Genomic DNA, 13,838 nt, shown 5'->3' with positions numbered 1-13,838 from the left:
GAATTTCAGATTTGCAGAAAGTAATGTTTAAAGTCATTGAAGCCAAATCAGAAGACTTTCTGCCTATTATAACTGGAAGGCGGTAAGAACTTTGTTTCCTGGAGCCCATGACATGTAGGTTTAATCTGTAGCCCATGAAATCCCAGATGATGGTTTTCTTGTTGCTGAATTCTGTTATATGGGAAGTGCAGTAATTTTACTTTCCAGGAGGGGAAGGAGGTACTAGGGATTGTAATAATCTAGTAGTGGTATTGCCTCTGGGTTACTTTCCTGATGAAAAGCTACAAGTTCCCATTATTAATACAAATTAATCAAAACAGTGTTGGGTGCAGAATTTCTGTTGGATTTTTGTATCTAGATAATGAATCAAAGAGACGTGACAAAATCTGTATTTACAACAGTGACCTCTAACAGAAGAAACTTTGGTTTTGAGGTGTTCAGAACTTGTATTTCGGTGTGACAAATTAATCTGTATTTCTATGAGTTAAGCCTTGATTGTCTTAAGGTGGAAACTTAAACCTCGGATGCCAAAACTTGTTGGTTGCTTTTGAAAAATAAAAGCCTGTCTTAGTTGCTGAAGATCACATAGGACATAGGCAGCCTCACAAGTCCTTGCGTAAAGTCGCTTATGCATTAAACATCTCGCGTAAGCACTGCTGAGTATCAGGACGTAAGCTGAAATACTTCGTTAATTGTGGCTGTAAGAGGGTTAACGGGATTGTTACACAGGAGGAGTGGGTTTTTCATCTTCGTTATTATTCTAGTCTGAAGCTCCAAATGTTTTTACTTTTGCAGAAATCACTTCCTTAATAGTATCATTATTCTTAAGATGACTGTAAATTAAATTCAGCTAAAAGCAGCAACTTTTAGAAAAGATATGTTTCCTCTGGAGGGGGCTTTCACCACTGATTTACTTAATTATTCTGGATGATTCATTCTCATCCTATGGGCCTTCCAAGAAAGGATTGAAGTAAATAGCAGGAAGGCCGGAGTATGGTAGGCAACACATCGGGAATAATTAAGAATCATTATGGTGTGTAGATAAAACAGAAGAAAAACATCCTTTGTAAATCACAGCAGTCAAAAACCTTGAAAAATCCAGTAGCTATGTTCACTGGCTTGCTGCCATTGCTGTGGTACTGAACTGTCATGCTAGGAGGTCCCGGATTTGAAAGGAACTGGAGCTTTCAGTTGCCTCAGGCATTCTGGATTGATGAGGAGTAGTCAGTCTAAAGGAAGAAGCGTTACTGCCTGTGATTGCTGTACTGCACTTGCTGGCAGGTGTTCGCTGGATGGAATCAGTGTCAGGAAAAAAAAAAATCTTTAAGGTTTATGTGACGAAGCCCCATTCTTGTTAGAGCTGTTGTGTGACAGCTCGTATCAGACAGCAACGAAAGTCAACCGTAAAAAGAGAAGAGAATGGAAAACCTCGTTATTTATGAACGTTTTAAAATGCCACCATTTTTTGATCATTTTGGTTGTTACGTGGTGTGGCTCAATAAAATGACACTACAAGACTGGAGAAATGCAAGACCGAAAATTAAGCTACAAATTCGTCGGAGTATTCACTTGTAATTGTTTCTCTAGGGAAGGGCTTAAGTCTGAGATTCTATGTACACAAGCAAATCCATCGAAACAGCTTGGCATTGACCAACGGTGCGCTAACCTGCTGCTGTGGGTGTCTGACCCCGACCGTCCAGGTGAAGAGCAGCTCTGGTCAGGCATTCAGGTGGTTCTCTTATAGGCAAAAGTAGTTCCCACTTTAATAAAATTGTAGCATTTGGTAGGGTGTATTTGATTGTGTATGTGAACTTTGAGGCATCACAGGGTCCGATACACTGTTTTCAGCAAAGCCCATGATTGGACGAGCACTTACAGCCGCATTGAAGCGTTGTAGAAAGTTGTCAGCTGAAAGCAGAGCAGGGTGAAGCACCGCCTCCCAGCTCAGGGGCAGTAACTCACCACCATGCAGTGGTTTTTTTCTGTTACAAAGCAAAGGCATGTGTAAATGACTTGTTTCGTGCTTATTGCAATGAACTGAGAGTGGGTGATTTCAGCCAACCGCAAGTAGCTGCAGGGTCTGCAGCCTGATATTTAATAAAATAAATACTTAATACCTAAATTCATACAATTTGTTCTGAAAGAGATAATGCTTTATTATTTACTCTGTTAAACATGCTGGATTTCTCCACTCTGTTTTCCTGAGAGATCATTAAACATTAGAAATTATGAACAGATTTTTCCTTCTCATTGCAAAATGTAGTAGCCACCTTACCCATCTCATGCCAAAATCAGCGCTGAATCTAGCCATAAAAGAGAGAAACCACAGAGCGGTACAATTTACTGCTGTATTACTGTTCCTTGTTGAAGTAGAAGCATAGGAACTGTAAGATTTCTGGTAAATTAATGTCAAACAAGTCCTCCAGATTTCATTACTTTGAATTCTTGTTGTTGTTGTTTGTTTATTTTTCCCCTCTTGACTTGAGTACCATCCCTAGGCTATCTAGACAGTTCTCTGTCACAGTTTCCTAGCCTTTTCCTTACGTGATCAGAAGTGGATTGTTCTCACTGTGGAACTGGTTACAGATTTTTAAAAGTTACAAAGGATTATCTCTGAGACTTAAAAATGTTTTAAAAAAGAATAGTAAGGACAACAGGAAGCTCTCAAATGATACTGATGTTAATTTATCATGCCAAAAGATCAGCATTTCTCAGCGTTCTTTCCCACACACTGAGAGATTTGTAGTCATTTTGGAGCAATGTATCAATGCAGCGAGTAGGTGGCATTTTGGGTCAGTCGCGTGTGCTCGTTGAATTATGCTAAGCCACCATTTCTCCTCAACCTCATGAAAGCACTGTGACAAAAAAAACCAAATGTTCCGGTAGCACTTAGCAGCCAGGAGTGCTCACATGCAGGCTGAGAATGAGTGCTGCTGTGTGCAAATCATTTGTACGGAGTTCTTTGCTTCCATCCTTGCTAACTCCGTTTCCTTCACGTGGGTGAATTAATTAAACAAAACACAAACCAAATAGTCTTATCTGGGGAATAGAACTTTTTTTTCTCTTCTCCCCTCTGAGACATGTATCCTCCGTTCAAAACTGGTAACCCTGCTCATCAGGGAGCATCTGGCTCAACTATTACACGCTTGTTGCAGCCCATACGAAAGGATATGGTGTTGCCTTAGCCGAGTGTCGTTACATTTCAGTCAGGAGTACGTACTGGATCCATTTTATTTTGTTCTCAGATACATGGGCAGGATAAAGGTTCAAACGTGACCACTAACTCTTCTAAGCTGAAGCTGTTTATCCAGACACCTGCTCTGAGATAGTGCCACTCATCCCTCCAGCCCGCCAAGGGGTGTCAGAGCTGCTGCAGAAACGGCCCTTTTCTGCAAGGTTTTCTGCCTTTTCTCCCCCATATTCTGCATGTGCGTAATCCAGATGGTATTTTAATTCTTTAGCATGCCCATGACTGATTAAAATAAGGGTTGGAAGGAACTCATGATAGATGTTTTAATAGTTGCAAACCGTTTTCCCTTTGAACTTTACATGCAAAAAGTTGTGCGGTTTCCTAGGCCTGTTTTCTGTGGGTGGGATGTAGATAGTCTGTTCCTCCTGTTGCTGTAGTACTCTTCCTTCTTGGCGCTATACCAAATGTGCTCTGCAGGAAAGAGAACTCCAGTCTTCATTATCAGTTGGCCCTCTTTGAATGACTAAAATGCCAAATCCTGGAGACAAATAGATTTGCTTCTAGTCTGTTCTTTTTTTATTAGGCTGATTAACATCGGAAAGAAAGCTAATAAAAACTAAGTTAACAGCATGCTGTTGTTTCTGTTGTGGTATCAGACATCAATCATCAAAGACAGGTGAAATTCGTCTTTAGGGTTCCACATGATCAGAATTTGGAGTGGCAGCCAAAGAAACATGTTTTTCATAAAGTCAGTCCGAAGACAAACAAAACTAGACTTGCTATATATCATACCTCTTCTCCTAAAATAGGATTAATATTTGTGTAATGAACCTTCAGTTATAATCTCAGAGTCAGTTCTGTTATCGGTGATGCTTTCAATCCCCAGGGAGAAAATCCAGCCGCTGAAGAAAATGGCAATTTTGCTTTGGGTTTTTGTGGAAGTTTTTTGCTCATATTACATTTAGAGTGGATACACACAACGAAGTTGTGACTTCTGAAAGGAAGTTGGTTTTGTTATTCAGCCAGATGCATTTGAAGAGTTGAGGTGTTCTCAGTGATATTTTGATAGCTGCTTTCATCTTTAGTTCTGTTTTCACTTCAGTAAAGAAGTCAGTATCAAAAGAGTATAAGTCTATACCTGCCTTTTCCCTTACAGCTTGGTTATGCTCTTAAGCAGGCTGAATTGGCACATTTTATGGTTCAATACAATAAGGGGAAAAGGGGGGAACTGATTTATGAAAACCACGTGTCCCCTGTAATTTAGGGAGGTTCTAATTTCAAGCAAACCAATCAATATTCCCAATCTTATTCTTCTTTTTCCTAGTGAACATTACGTTATAGAGGTCCAGCTTCCAGCAAAGATGTTTGAGTTGCTGCCACAAGAGATTAAAGAAGGAAAGCTACTCCGCATGTATCCAGTACTCTTTAATGTTGGAATCAATGAACAGCAAACACTTGCAGAGAGGTAAGAAAAATTGTGTTTCATTTTCTGTCCAAGAATGCCGTCCTAGTACAGGATATCTCTCGGGATTAAAAATAAATCTTGGATTATCTCACACTGCTTCACTGTGTATTTTTTTAAAAACCGTTAAAGGAAATAAGCACGAGCTGCGAAGCAATGCAAAATAATGAAAAAGTCCAAGTGAAGATACGACTGTGTGCAGGATTTTATTTCAATAGTCAACACCAAGTTTCCGTTGGATACAGATATAAAACGTGTTTCACAGATGTTTTCTTTACATACAGTACTTCGGCATTCTCAAACATGAGTTTGAAAATTTGAAATTCTTGTTATCTTAAACATGATTGACAGGTTCTCATCTACAAAGAGATTGTTTTTTTCAGCTTTTTAGGGTGTTTTTCCAGGGTTGAGGAGTGGTCATTAGTAATAGGGAAGACTTCTAAGGAGTGCCATCAGATAGTTTTGTGGGTGTTTAGGGAAGACTTCTCCATGTTAAGTGGTGATGTGTGAGAAAATTTAAGTAGAAATTTGAAATGGGATACATAGGCTGAATCAGACAACAGCAAAAACTGTCATTTTACTGGTTAAACTGTCATTTGAGTAGTTGGTTAGAGAACTTGAAACGCTCTTAAACACGAATATAGCTTATTATTGATGCCATGAAGAAGGGAAAAGTGATGCTGTGAGAGGAGGGACTTGGCCGAAGTGATAGCAGAGAAAACCAACCAAATCAGTCATACGGTTCTGACTAGGACGTGTCACGTTTTACCAAAATCAGAGCAGTATGCAGGAACCAAAAAGGAAGGTTTTGAGCGCTTACCTGGGTGGGATAGGCAGGGAGAACTGTGTGTTACAAGTGTCCTGAGGAAAGATCTGACAAGATTTAGAAACAGCCTGGATATATGGAGACTTGTAGAGACAGCGGTGCATGAAGATGTCTGGCTGGCAGGTGGAGTGGCAGGAAGAATGGCAGCATTGTTCACAGTGGTGATTTTACACTGAGTATAAAGAAAGCCATGAAGGAAAAATTAGTACCTGTATATGTATAGTTATAGAGATATATTAATATTTGTATCTATTAAGCAAGTCAAGTTGGATTATTCCATGCAGAATGCGCTTACAGGTGTAAACATTAGACTTAATGCAAAATATTGCTTGAATCTTAAAGCTCCACATGGTCTTTGAGGCTGGAAACACTGCACATGTGTGTTGGTAAAAAATATTTTCTATGTGGGAAAATTAACATGAGAATAGAAATAAAGTTTTGTGATAATTTCTAGAAAATGTTTCTTTATTAGATGCCAACATCTCTTCTTTCAATAAAGCACAGTTGAGAATATATCTGATTTAAAAGGAGTATTCTCCTGTGACAGTGCAGCAATGACTACTAAGGAAACAGCAGAGTCGTTTCCATCTTCGGCCCATTTAAGTTTGGTTCTTTCTGATGTAGCAGTGCATTTGATGGCTTCTGATTTGTGTCCCCTTTTCTCTACCTGAATTTTTCACTCACTTGTCCATGCCCCTCTCTCTGTACTCTATTTCCTTCTCTGTCTTCCTTTTTTTTATTTCAAGGTTATTCTAAAGATGAGTCACAGAAATTTGACCGTAAATGTCTAAGGGACATTCGTATTTTCACATTCATACTTCTCTTAGTAGAGGTACCAGGAGATTTTGTTTTGTTTTATTTTTAACTCTTCTTTTTAGCCTGCATTAAACTTGGCTGTTGTAGGAATTTTGATCTCGGAGATAAAGATATTTGCCTGTATAGCTATAGTCAGTGAGTGGAGAAGCGTAATGGCACCTAATGTTGTCTGGGTTTTCTGTGAGGTGCAGTATAACGAGGATTTGGGTGATGTGTTCCCAGCAGACTTGATTGCTGCGAGAAACCCCAGAACGTGCTCCTCAGCCAGCTGCAGCACTGTGGAGTGACTGATAAGGTCTGTGTGCTGCAGAAAGCGTAAATGCAGATGACTGAAGCCAGCTAGCCTGCGGGTCATCATTCGGTGAAGCTTAATGGTGAATTCACTGCTCAACAGCAGAGAAATGGTTCTCTCATTAGTGTCAGATACAAGAAACTCGGATAACTAACAACTCCAGAGCAGTGTAGGGCAGAAAGGGCCCAGAGAAGTAATCGGTTTCCCTGTTCATAGCAAATATTCTCAGACTAGAGAAGAAACTATTTCTCCAGAAGGTTTTCCACCTGACGCTTGCTTCTCTTCCATCTTGTGTGGGTTCAATGTTGTCCAGCTCTTGTAGAACTTAATACAGGTAAGCAACAGCAGCAGCAAGAGATGTAGGAGCTGGTGTTCTCTGCCTGTGGTGCCATTTGAAATTCCCACATAGAGCCTTTGCATTTCTTCAGGATTTGTGAAGGGGAGAAGAATATGTGCTTTACTGAATGTTTGTCTGTAAATGGATTATCCATGAGTGATGGCCTCATTCCCAAATATTAGTTCCAAAGAACGTGAGAGATTAGCAACTGTACATTTGACAAAATCTGGTACATTCCACTCCAGGAAAAAAAAAAGTCAGTTATTTTTTTATGCAAAGAAATAATTCTGAAGGATAATTTAGCTTTGTTTTGGTTTGGGGTTTTTTTTTCATAATTTTATTGTGGTTTTTTTATAGATTTGGAGATACCACTTTGCAGGAAAACATTAACCAGGAAAACTTAGAAATTCTTAAAGAATATTACAAGCTGTTTACGGAAAAAATGCCTCCTGATTGTGAGTACAAAATAATACAATATCCAAATGACTTTGAAAATGTTGGATAGGTTAGAGATTGTAAGAAAGTAATATTAGCAAAATAATAGCGTGCAGCTTTTAGATTTGGCCTCGATCCCGTAACTCGTTCCATGAAGTGAAACACTTTGTGCCTGTATGTGGTCCTGATGAAGTCAGGAGCGACTGCAGGCCCAATCCCGCAGGAGAATGAAACAGAGTAATGATGAACTAAACAGCACTTAAGTTATTAATATAATATGACTTCTAATATTTCAAGCAGAGGACAGTCTGTACCTACTGTATTTGTACAGAAATACTCGGTGGAATTTTCATCAGTTCCAGTCATTCCCTCCGTTCTTACTCTGAAAAGGTGTTAAGGTATGGCGAACCACTGAGGAACCTGCAGAACCGAGTACAAGCAGTGAGCCACGTCGTCATGTCGCTGATAGGAACGCCACGGTTTCATTAGCGTAGACCCTGTATTCCAATTTTGTAGAAACTTGGTGTCATAAACATTACTATTCTGTGACTCTGTTGAAAGCAAACACTGAAAAGACCATTTGTACCAATCTAATCCCGTTAAGGTAGTCTTACTGCCGAAACTATATCTCCAGCTCTTGCAGATTTTACAGCCTGATTTTTAAATAGCCTGGATTTGGGGCTCTGCTCCTTCCCATTGGTTAAGGGGGGCCTGGTGCTTAATCTTTTAAATCTCAAGATCTATCATCCTATAAGGATATCTCGTGGTGTGTACTGCCACCTAAAAACACACAGAAATCTTCTGTCCTCTTACAAAACACCTCGTGCTGATTACGTTCGCAAATTATCCGTTACATGTATGTGCTTCTGGATATATCTAATGTGTCTCTGTGTATGTGTACAGGTTTATCTTTTAAATCGGGATGATTTAAAGTTTGTTGATAATTTTGACGGAAGTGAAAGCTCTGCCCTAAGTGACAGGCAGGATGCCCCTACGTCCACCCACACCTCTAGTATTTCTAGGATTTCTACGCAGAAACTCACACAAGAAGTCAGTAATTAATTCAGGCGAATCCTGCCAAGAAAGCATCCTGAAGAGCTAACCTCATCTGTGGTTAGGCGTAAGGTAGATCTGCTGCCTCCTGAACAGGTCTGATTATATAAAAGCAAAAATTAGCATGCAGATAGTATTGGCTGCTTTTCATTAACAGAAACTAACCTTGTACTGTCTTCCTGCAGAAGGATTATTAGTGAGCCACACAGTCGTCTTGGACTTCTTCCAGGCTCTGCAGGCTTTTGAGAACTACACTTGTCTAATTCATCATGTTTTTTCTGGTTATTATTACCTTCTTGCTCTATCTCCAAGATCTCAGTCTGTTCTTTGTCCAAATTTTTACTAAACGCCAAGCACCTTCTGGTTCCGCTGCTTTTCCCAGTAGCTCCCTGCCATTGTACAGAATCACTCTTTTGACTTGGAGGAATGTGCCTTTTAAACCAGCTCCCTGGAAAAAAGTGAAGCTCTCCAAGTTGTTCAGCTGGGGGAGGGCTTCAATTCCTCCTCTGTTCCTCCACCTCTGTCTGTGCTGAAGTGCTTAGGAAGATAAACCTCCAGCCAAGCTGGCAGCAGCCCTGGTGTTGTAGCCAAGTGAGAGTCGTTCACTGTTGATGGCTCCTTGATGGTTTGTCACACCTTTCCAGATAGTTTCCTCTAGTGCCAATCTGTGCTCGAAATAAATGCAGGTCTCACAAAGCTGTTAGTTCCAAAGGGTGCCCATAAAGCCAGACAGGATTTAAGGACTCGCAGCCAGGCTGTTGCAGCCACCATCCGTAGGCAGCCTCGCTTGCCTGCTGCTTCATTTTTACGTTCCGTTTCAAAGAATTCAGTTTTTCACTCCTGTAAGGGTACTGCCACTTTTGCTATTAGTTTTTCTTCATTACCGGCAATGGGAGTTACAGAAATGTTCTAGCTTTCTCTCTTTTCCCAGTTATTAAAAGTCTTCAGCTCCATGTGACTGCATATGCCAAGCACTGACTCTCTATCTCCTTTTAGTTGGATATACATACTGACACTCACCTGTTTCTTAATCTCTGATTCTGTTAATAGGAAACTCTGAAAACAATAACATTGTGCTCCCAGAAAGATTCCTACCAAAATCACCAACCAGATGATGTGGTTCTGGTTTAGACACCAAAATAGGACTGCTTTTACAGAATAGCGAACGACAGTAAGGGCGCAGAAACGTGTGCGCCGCCTTCTGTAGTACATCATTAATGGAGAATAGTGCCCTGAAACTCCGTTTAAACAGCCGAAAGCATAATACCAGAGAATCCGAAGTGATATTTGGTGTGGCTGGTTTGATCCCTAGCACTCACAGCAACATCAGTGTTGCAAAGAATTGTCCCAGGTCCAGCGGGACGCACACAAGGTTTAGAAATCCTGCAAACAAATACAGATTTTCTTACATGGCATCGTAACGTGTGTAGCGGTGTGTGCGTTTTAGGTGTAAAGTCTGAGGCTGATTTGGACTTTCAGGCTTCTCTCACTTAATCTCTGAGACTGATCTGGTGGTTTAATACTGCTTTGTGACACAAGGAATTCACGCAATCGATCACGTCCGATCAAGATGCAGCGCATTTGGCACTATGATAAATTGGGAGACTCTTGTTTTCCCTGTGGTGAAGTCATCTCTCCGAGATGATGCATTTTCTGCGGTGAATCGAAGGGGAACTGCTTTGAAGCAATAAAATGTTTACCTGGTGATACAATCTCATAATCTGGAAGCATCTTTTTAGAGTACTTATTGCGTGCAGTGTGTTTCACAGAAGCAGATGCAGAAGTGTAGTAGTCTAGCAGGTTGTGATGTGTTTTTATATGCTCTGCGTTATCCAACTCTTTGATCAGGAATTGTAATACACAGATAAAACAATCCTCATTAAGATTATTACAGAACTAGTTTGAATTTACTTTTTCTACTTTTTTTTTCTTTTTGACAGCACAGTATGAGTAAGAAAATGTAGACATTTTTAGAATAGTTCTCTTTGACTGTATTTGAATTACATCTTACTGTGAGTCATGGATAAGGGAAACGATGGGATTCGTTAGAGACAAAAGGTAAAAGCCTGTTGATAAGAGGGATCATTGCTGCTGTGATCAGGTTAGGAGGATGGATTTTGACTTGCATTAGTAGTTGCCTCATTTTTACTCTTAGAACTAAATATAAATTCTAGGGTTTGAGGCTTGGGTTGGTGTTGGTTGGTTGGTTCCCCGCCTCACCTCCAAATGGATACTCCTACTTTTTCTTGTGGAAAAATTATCGATTTATCAATTTGGCTTAGTTTTGTTTCAACTGGTTCTGAGCCTTTCCTTGGTGATAACTGTTAATACATTTCTTTTTACTTCACTACCATAAGAAGAAACCATTTATAAAAACAGATTTTGGTTGTTTCTACTGATTTTAAAACTAACGAAGATAAAGTTTACAGAAGAACAAAGCTCTCCTGTATATGCACACAAAAAAGAAGAGCGAATTAAATAATTGCCTACTCTTGAATTCCCACTAGACCTCTATGTGATTAATAGAACTTCAGGACAGCTGCCATACTCAGGGCAAGTAGGTAACATTCTGGATTTGAAATAAACCTTTAATTACTCTGTATTTCAAAATTCAAGTCCCATTTAATTTCAGACTGAGAAATATCCTTTTTTTTTTATTATTTCTTTAGGGATATTTACTGCTGTTTAACTCTCCTGTTATGTTATATTGAGAATGAAAGCATTATTTTAAAAAAAAGAGATATTCCATTTTGAAAACAAAAGCAAAATATTTTGATTAAAAAATTTAAAAGTCATCCCATCAAAGCAGGTTTTAATACACCCAGTTATTTCTCTTCTCATTTCCACTTAATGTCTCTATTAGTTGTTAAACAGAACTACAGCAGAGATTTGAATGTTTTCACCATCTATTTAGAAGATAAAAGTTGAAGACACTTCAATTTTCAAGGGTGAAGATCTTAGGGGGGGACATCCCGATACTTATAAAGAAATAAGGTTTCCTTAGTGCCTAAATATTTAGCTGTTGCTTTCCACTCTGTGCTCGCAAATAAGGCTGCTGGTAGTAGACCTGTTCTTCACGACAGCTTTCTTCAGTCAGCACAGCCATACCATCAGCCTTACCGTAATGAGTAACCTGATCATCATTTATTTCCAGGTCTACCGCACTTTCAAGAACAAAATGATTTAAAAGGATTGCTAGAAAATCTCCAACAGAATATCCAAGCCAAAAAGAGAAAGAACGTAGAAATCATGTGGCTGGCTGCAACGGTAAATTCTCCTCTTTCTAGTATGTTCACGTGAGGAACTATTTTTCACGTGCCTGCTGATACTCTAAGTGCAATGGATTTTAAGGATATGCGGTGATTTATTTTTTTTTTTTAAGGGACATGCAGTGATTAAAGTAGATATGCTGAAATGGCTTTCTAACATTTTCATCCTGATGGTCTCATCCCACTCATGAATGTATCAACCACCTAAATTACAGATATTTTATTTTTCTCACGCTTTTAACTGGTTGAACTGGCTAGAATTCAAAGCAAGAAATAGTCTTGGCCACTTTGTTGTCCCCTACATCCTCCAGGCCCTTTTCTGCAGAGCTTCTCCTGGCCAGGCAGTCTGTGGCCTGTGCTGCTGCTTGGAGTTGTTTTATCCCAGGTGAAGAAATTTTTCCTTTACCTCAGGGAGTTGTGTAACAGGGTAAAAGAGGTTTGCTTTTTGTACGGGGATGTTTTTTAACTAAATGAGTCTGGTTTTGGGCAGAGGAATCCCCTCATCCCCAGTATGAGCAGAGCCAGTTCCATGGATGATCATGCATAGCTGTAAATGGATCACCTGATACAAGAGAGGCAGTACGGTTTTCGGCTAAGGGATTGAACGGGTTGGTTTGTTTGTGTAAAATCGTATTATTTTTTGTTAATAGAAAAATTGGTTATCAAAATACATTCCTTTTATTGCTTAGTGTCCGTAAGCCTTGAGGTATTGATGCAGGACGTGATTAATTGCTCTGTCTTTTTTTTTAACATTACTGCACTCAGCTTTGGAGATTTTCTGTCATTAAAGTACTTCTGTTTTATAAAAAAGTGTTTAATTGTATCAGTACAACTTTCAGTCAATCATATACTAAGGGTTTTTTTAGCCAGTGACAGCTACTCCAAGGGCACTGACGGCAACACAAAATCGGCTAGATATGCTGACAGTCAGACACAGGGAGAACACTAATAAAACCTTTATCAAACAATGAATAATAATTACTTTGATTTATTCACATAATTCCTTTGTTTCCTAATTCTGTGATTTTTACACATGCCTGTTTAAGAAAAAAAAAATCTACAAACAACCCTTTGATATTTATAAAAAGATGAAGCTTTTCAGGAATGTGGAGTTCAACCAGATAAGTGTCGTAGATTTAGGAAAGTATCCCTGGTGTCTCTGCCCGTTTATACGAGCAGAGACTTGAGACTTTGGGATCTACTGAAACTGAAGCAAGACCTTGTGTTTTGGGGAACTTTCAAATGCATATTCTCTTCAAGGCAAATATTTGATGCAGAATATTAATAACTTTTCCATGACTTCTAATTAACACCAGGAAAGATAATTTTAACTAGGTCTTTGTATTAATAACACTGCTGTAATTTTTTTCTATTGCCTTGTGGTTAAATATTATCACGTTATTGCAGTATACATCTGTCGTGAGTGAAAATAGAAGGTTTTCTTGCAGCACCAGTTCTGCAATTACTATGAAACATTGCTTTTTAAAGCAGTGAACGACAAATCAGTACAGGATGAGCTACAAAATACGACAGAATTTGCTTAATATTTTGATATAGAAAGTTGTCTTCTACCATCTGTTGAGGATTCCTTGAAAATAATTTCATGAGTAAAAAGCATTCTTTGGACCTAGAAAATGGTTCAGATTTTTCCATCACTGTATTCCGTTTCTGTTAGCTTACTGTAACCTTCTGAAAGGAGTATTTCTGGACCCACTGATCCGCACGTTATGTTACATTTAGTTACTGAATATCACTTTGTTATCGTAGTAGACGTACGAGATTATGCGTATCCATGTAGATGTATCTGCACGTACTTGCACGTAATCCCTGTTGTAATGGAACTGTGAGAACTCATCTGCATTTTAAAAGACAGCTTTTGGAAATTGGTATCACAAACATTTCATATTCTAAATATAATAGGACAGAGATTTAAATGTTATATATTTTTATTTGTAAAGATGCACCTTTTGCTAAGCTAAACCGCATCCTCTGTCAGGGGAGATAATTGGAGTATTGATTTATACTTGGTTTAGTCTTCATGGGTTTATATGCCATTGTCATCCTCCCATCTTTAAACTTAATCACGATCCTGGTAATTCAAATCTGCATTCATAAGGGAGACTTTCTAGAGCTCTAAGAAATCTGAAGTCCTCTTTCC

The 13,838-nt window shown here is 39.1% G+C and overlaps 1 protein-coding gene across 1 annotated transcript in view; it reads left to right on the top strand.

The window, feature by feature from the left end:
* LOC104498901 (type II inositol 3,4-bisphosphate 4-phosphatase-like) overlaps positions 1-13,838 on the top strand; it is a gene marked incomplete at its 5' end in the record, with an annotated part of 46,214 nt that overhangs the window by 2,540 nt on the left and 29,836 nt on the right. The window contains 4 exons of the mRNA XM_010142338.1: positions 1-82; positions 4,515-4,655; positions 7,281-7,378; positions 11,566-11,678. The exon at positions 1-82 is cut by the window's left edge and continues 23 nt beyond it. Coding sequence (XP_010140640.1) covers positions 1-82; positions 4,515-4,655; positions 7,281-7,378; positions 11,566-11,678 — 434 coding nt within the window. The remainder of the gene's footprint in view (positions 83-4,514; positions 4,656-7,280; positions 7,379-11,565; positions 11,679-13,838) is intronic.

This window comes from Buceros rhinoceros, unplaced genomic scaffold, assembly GCF_000710305.1.
Source record: "Buceros rhinoceros silvestris isolate BGI_N320 unplaced genomic scaffold, ASM71030v1 scaffold9618, whole genome shotgun sequence".
Classification (NCBI taxonomy): domain Eukaryota; kingdom Metazoa; phylum Chordata; class Aves; order Bucerotiformes; family Bucerotidae; genus Buceros; species Buceros rhinoceros.
This window is presented reverse-complemented; position numbering and strand designations above follow the sequence as displayed.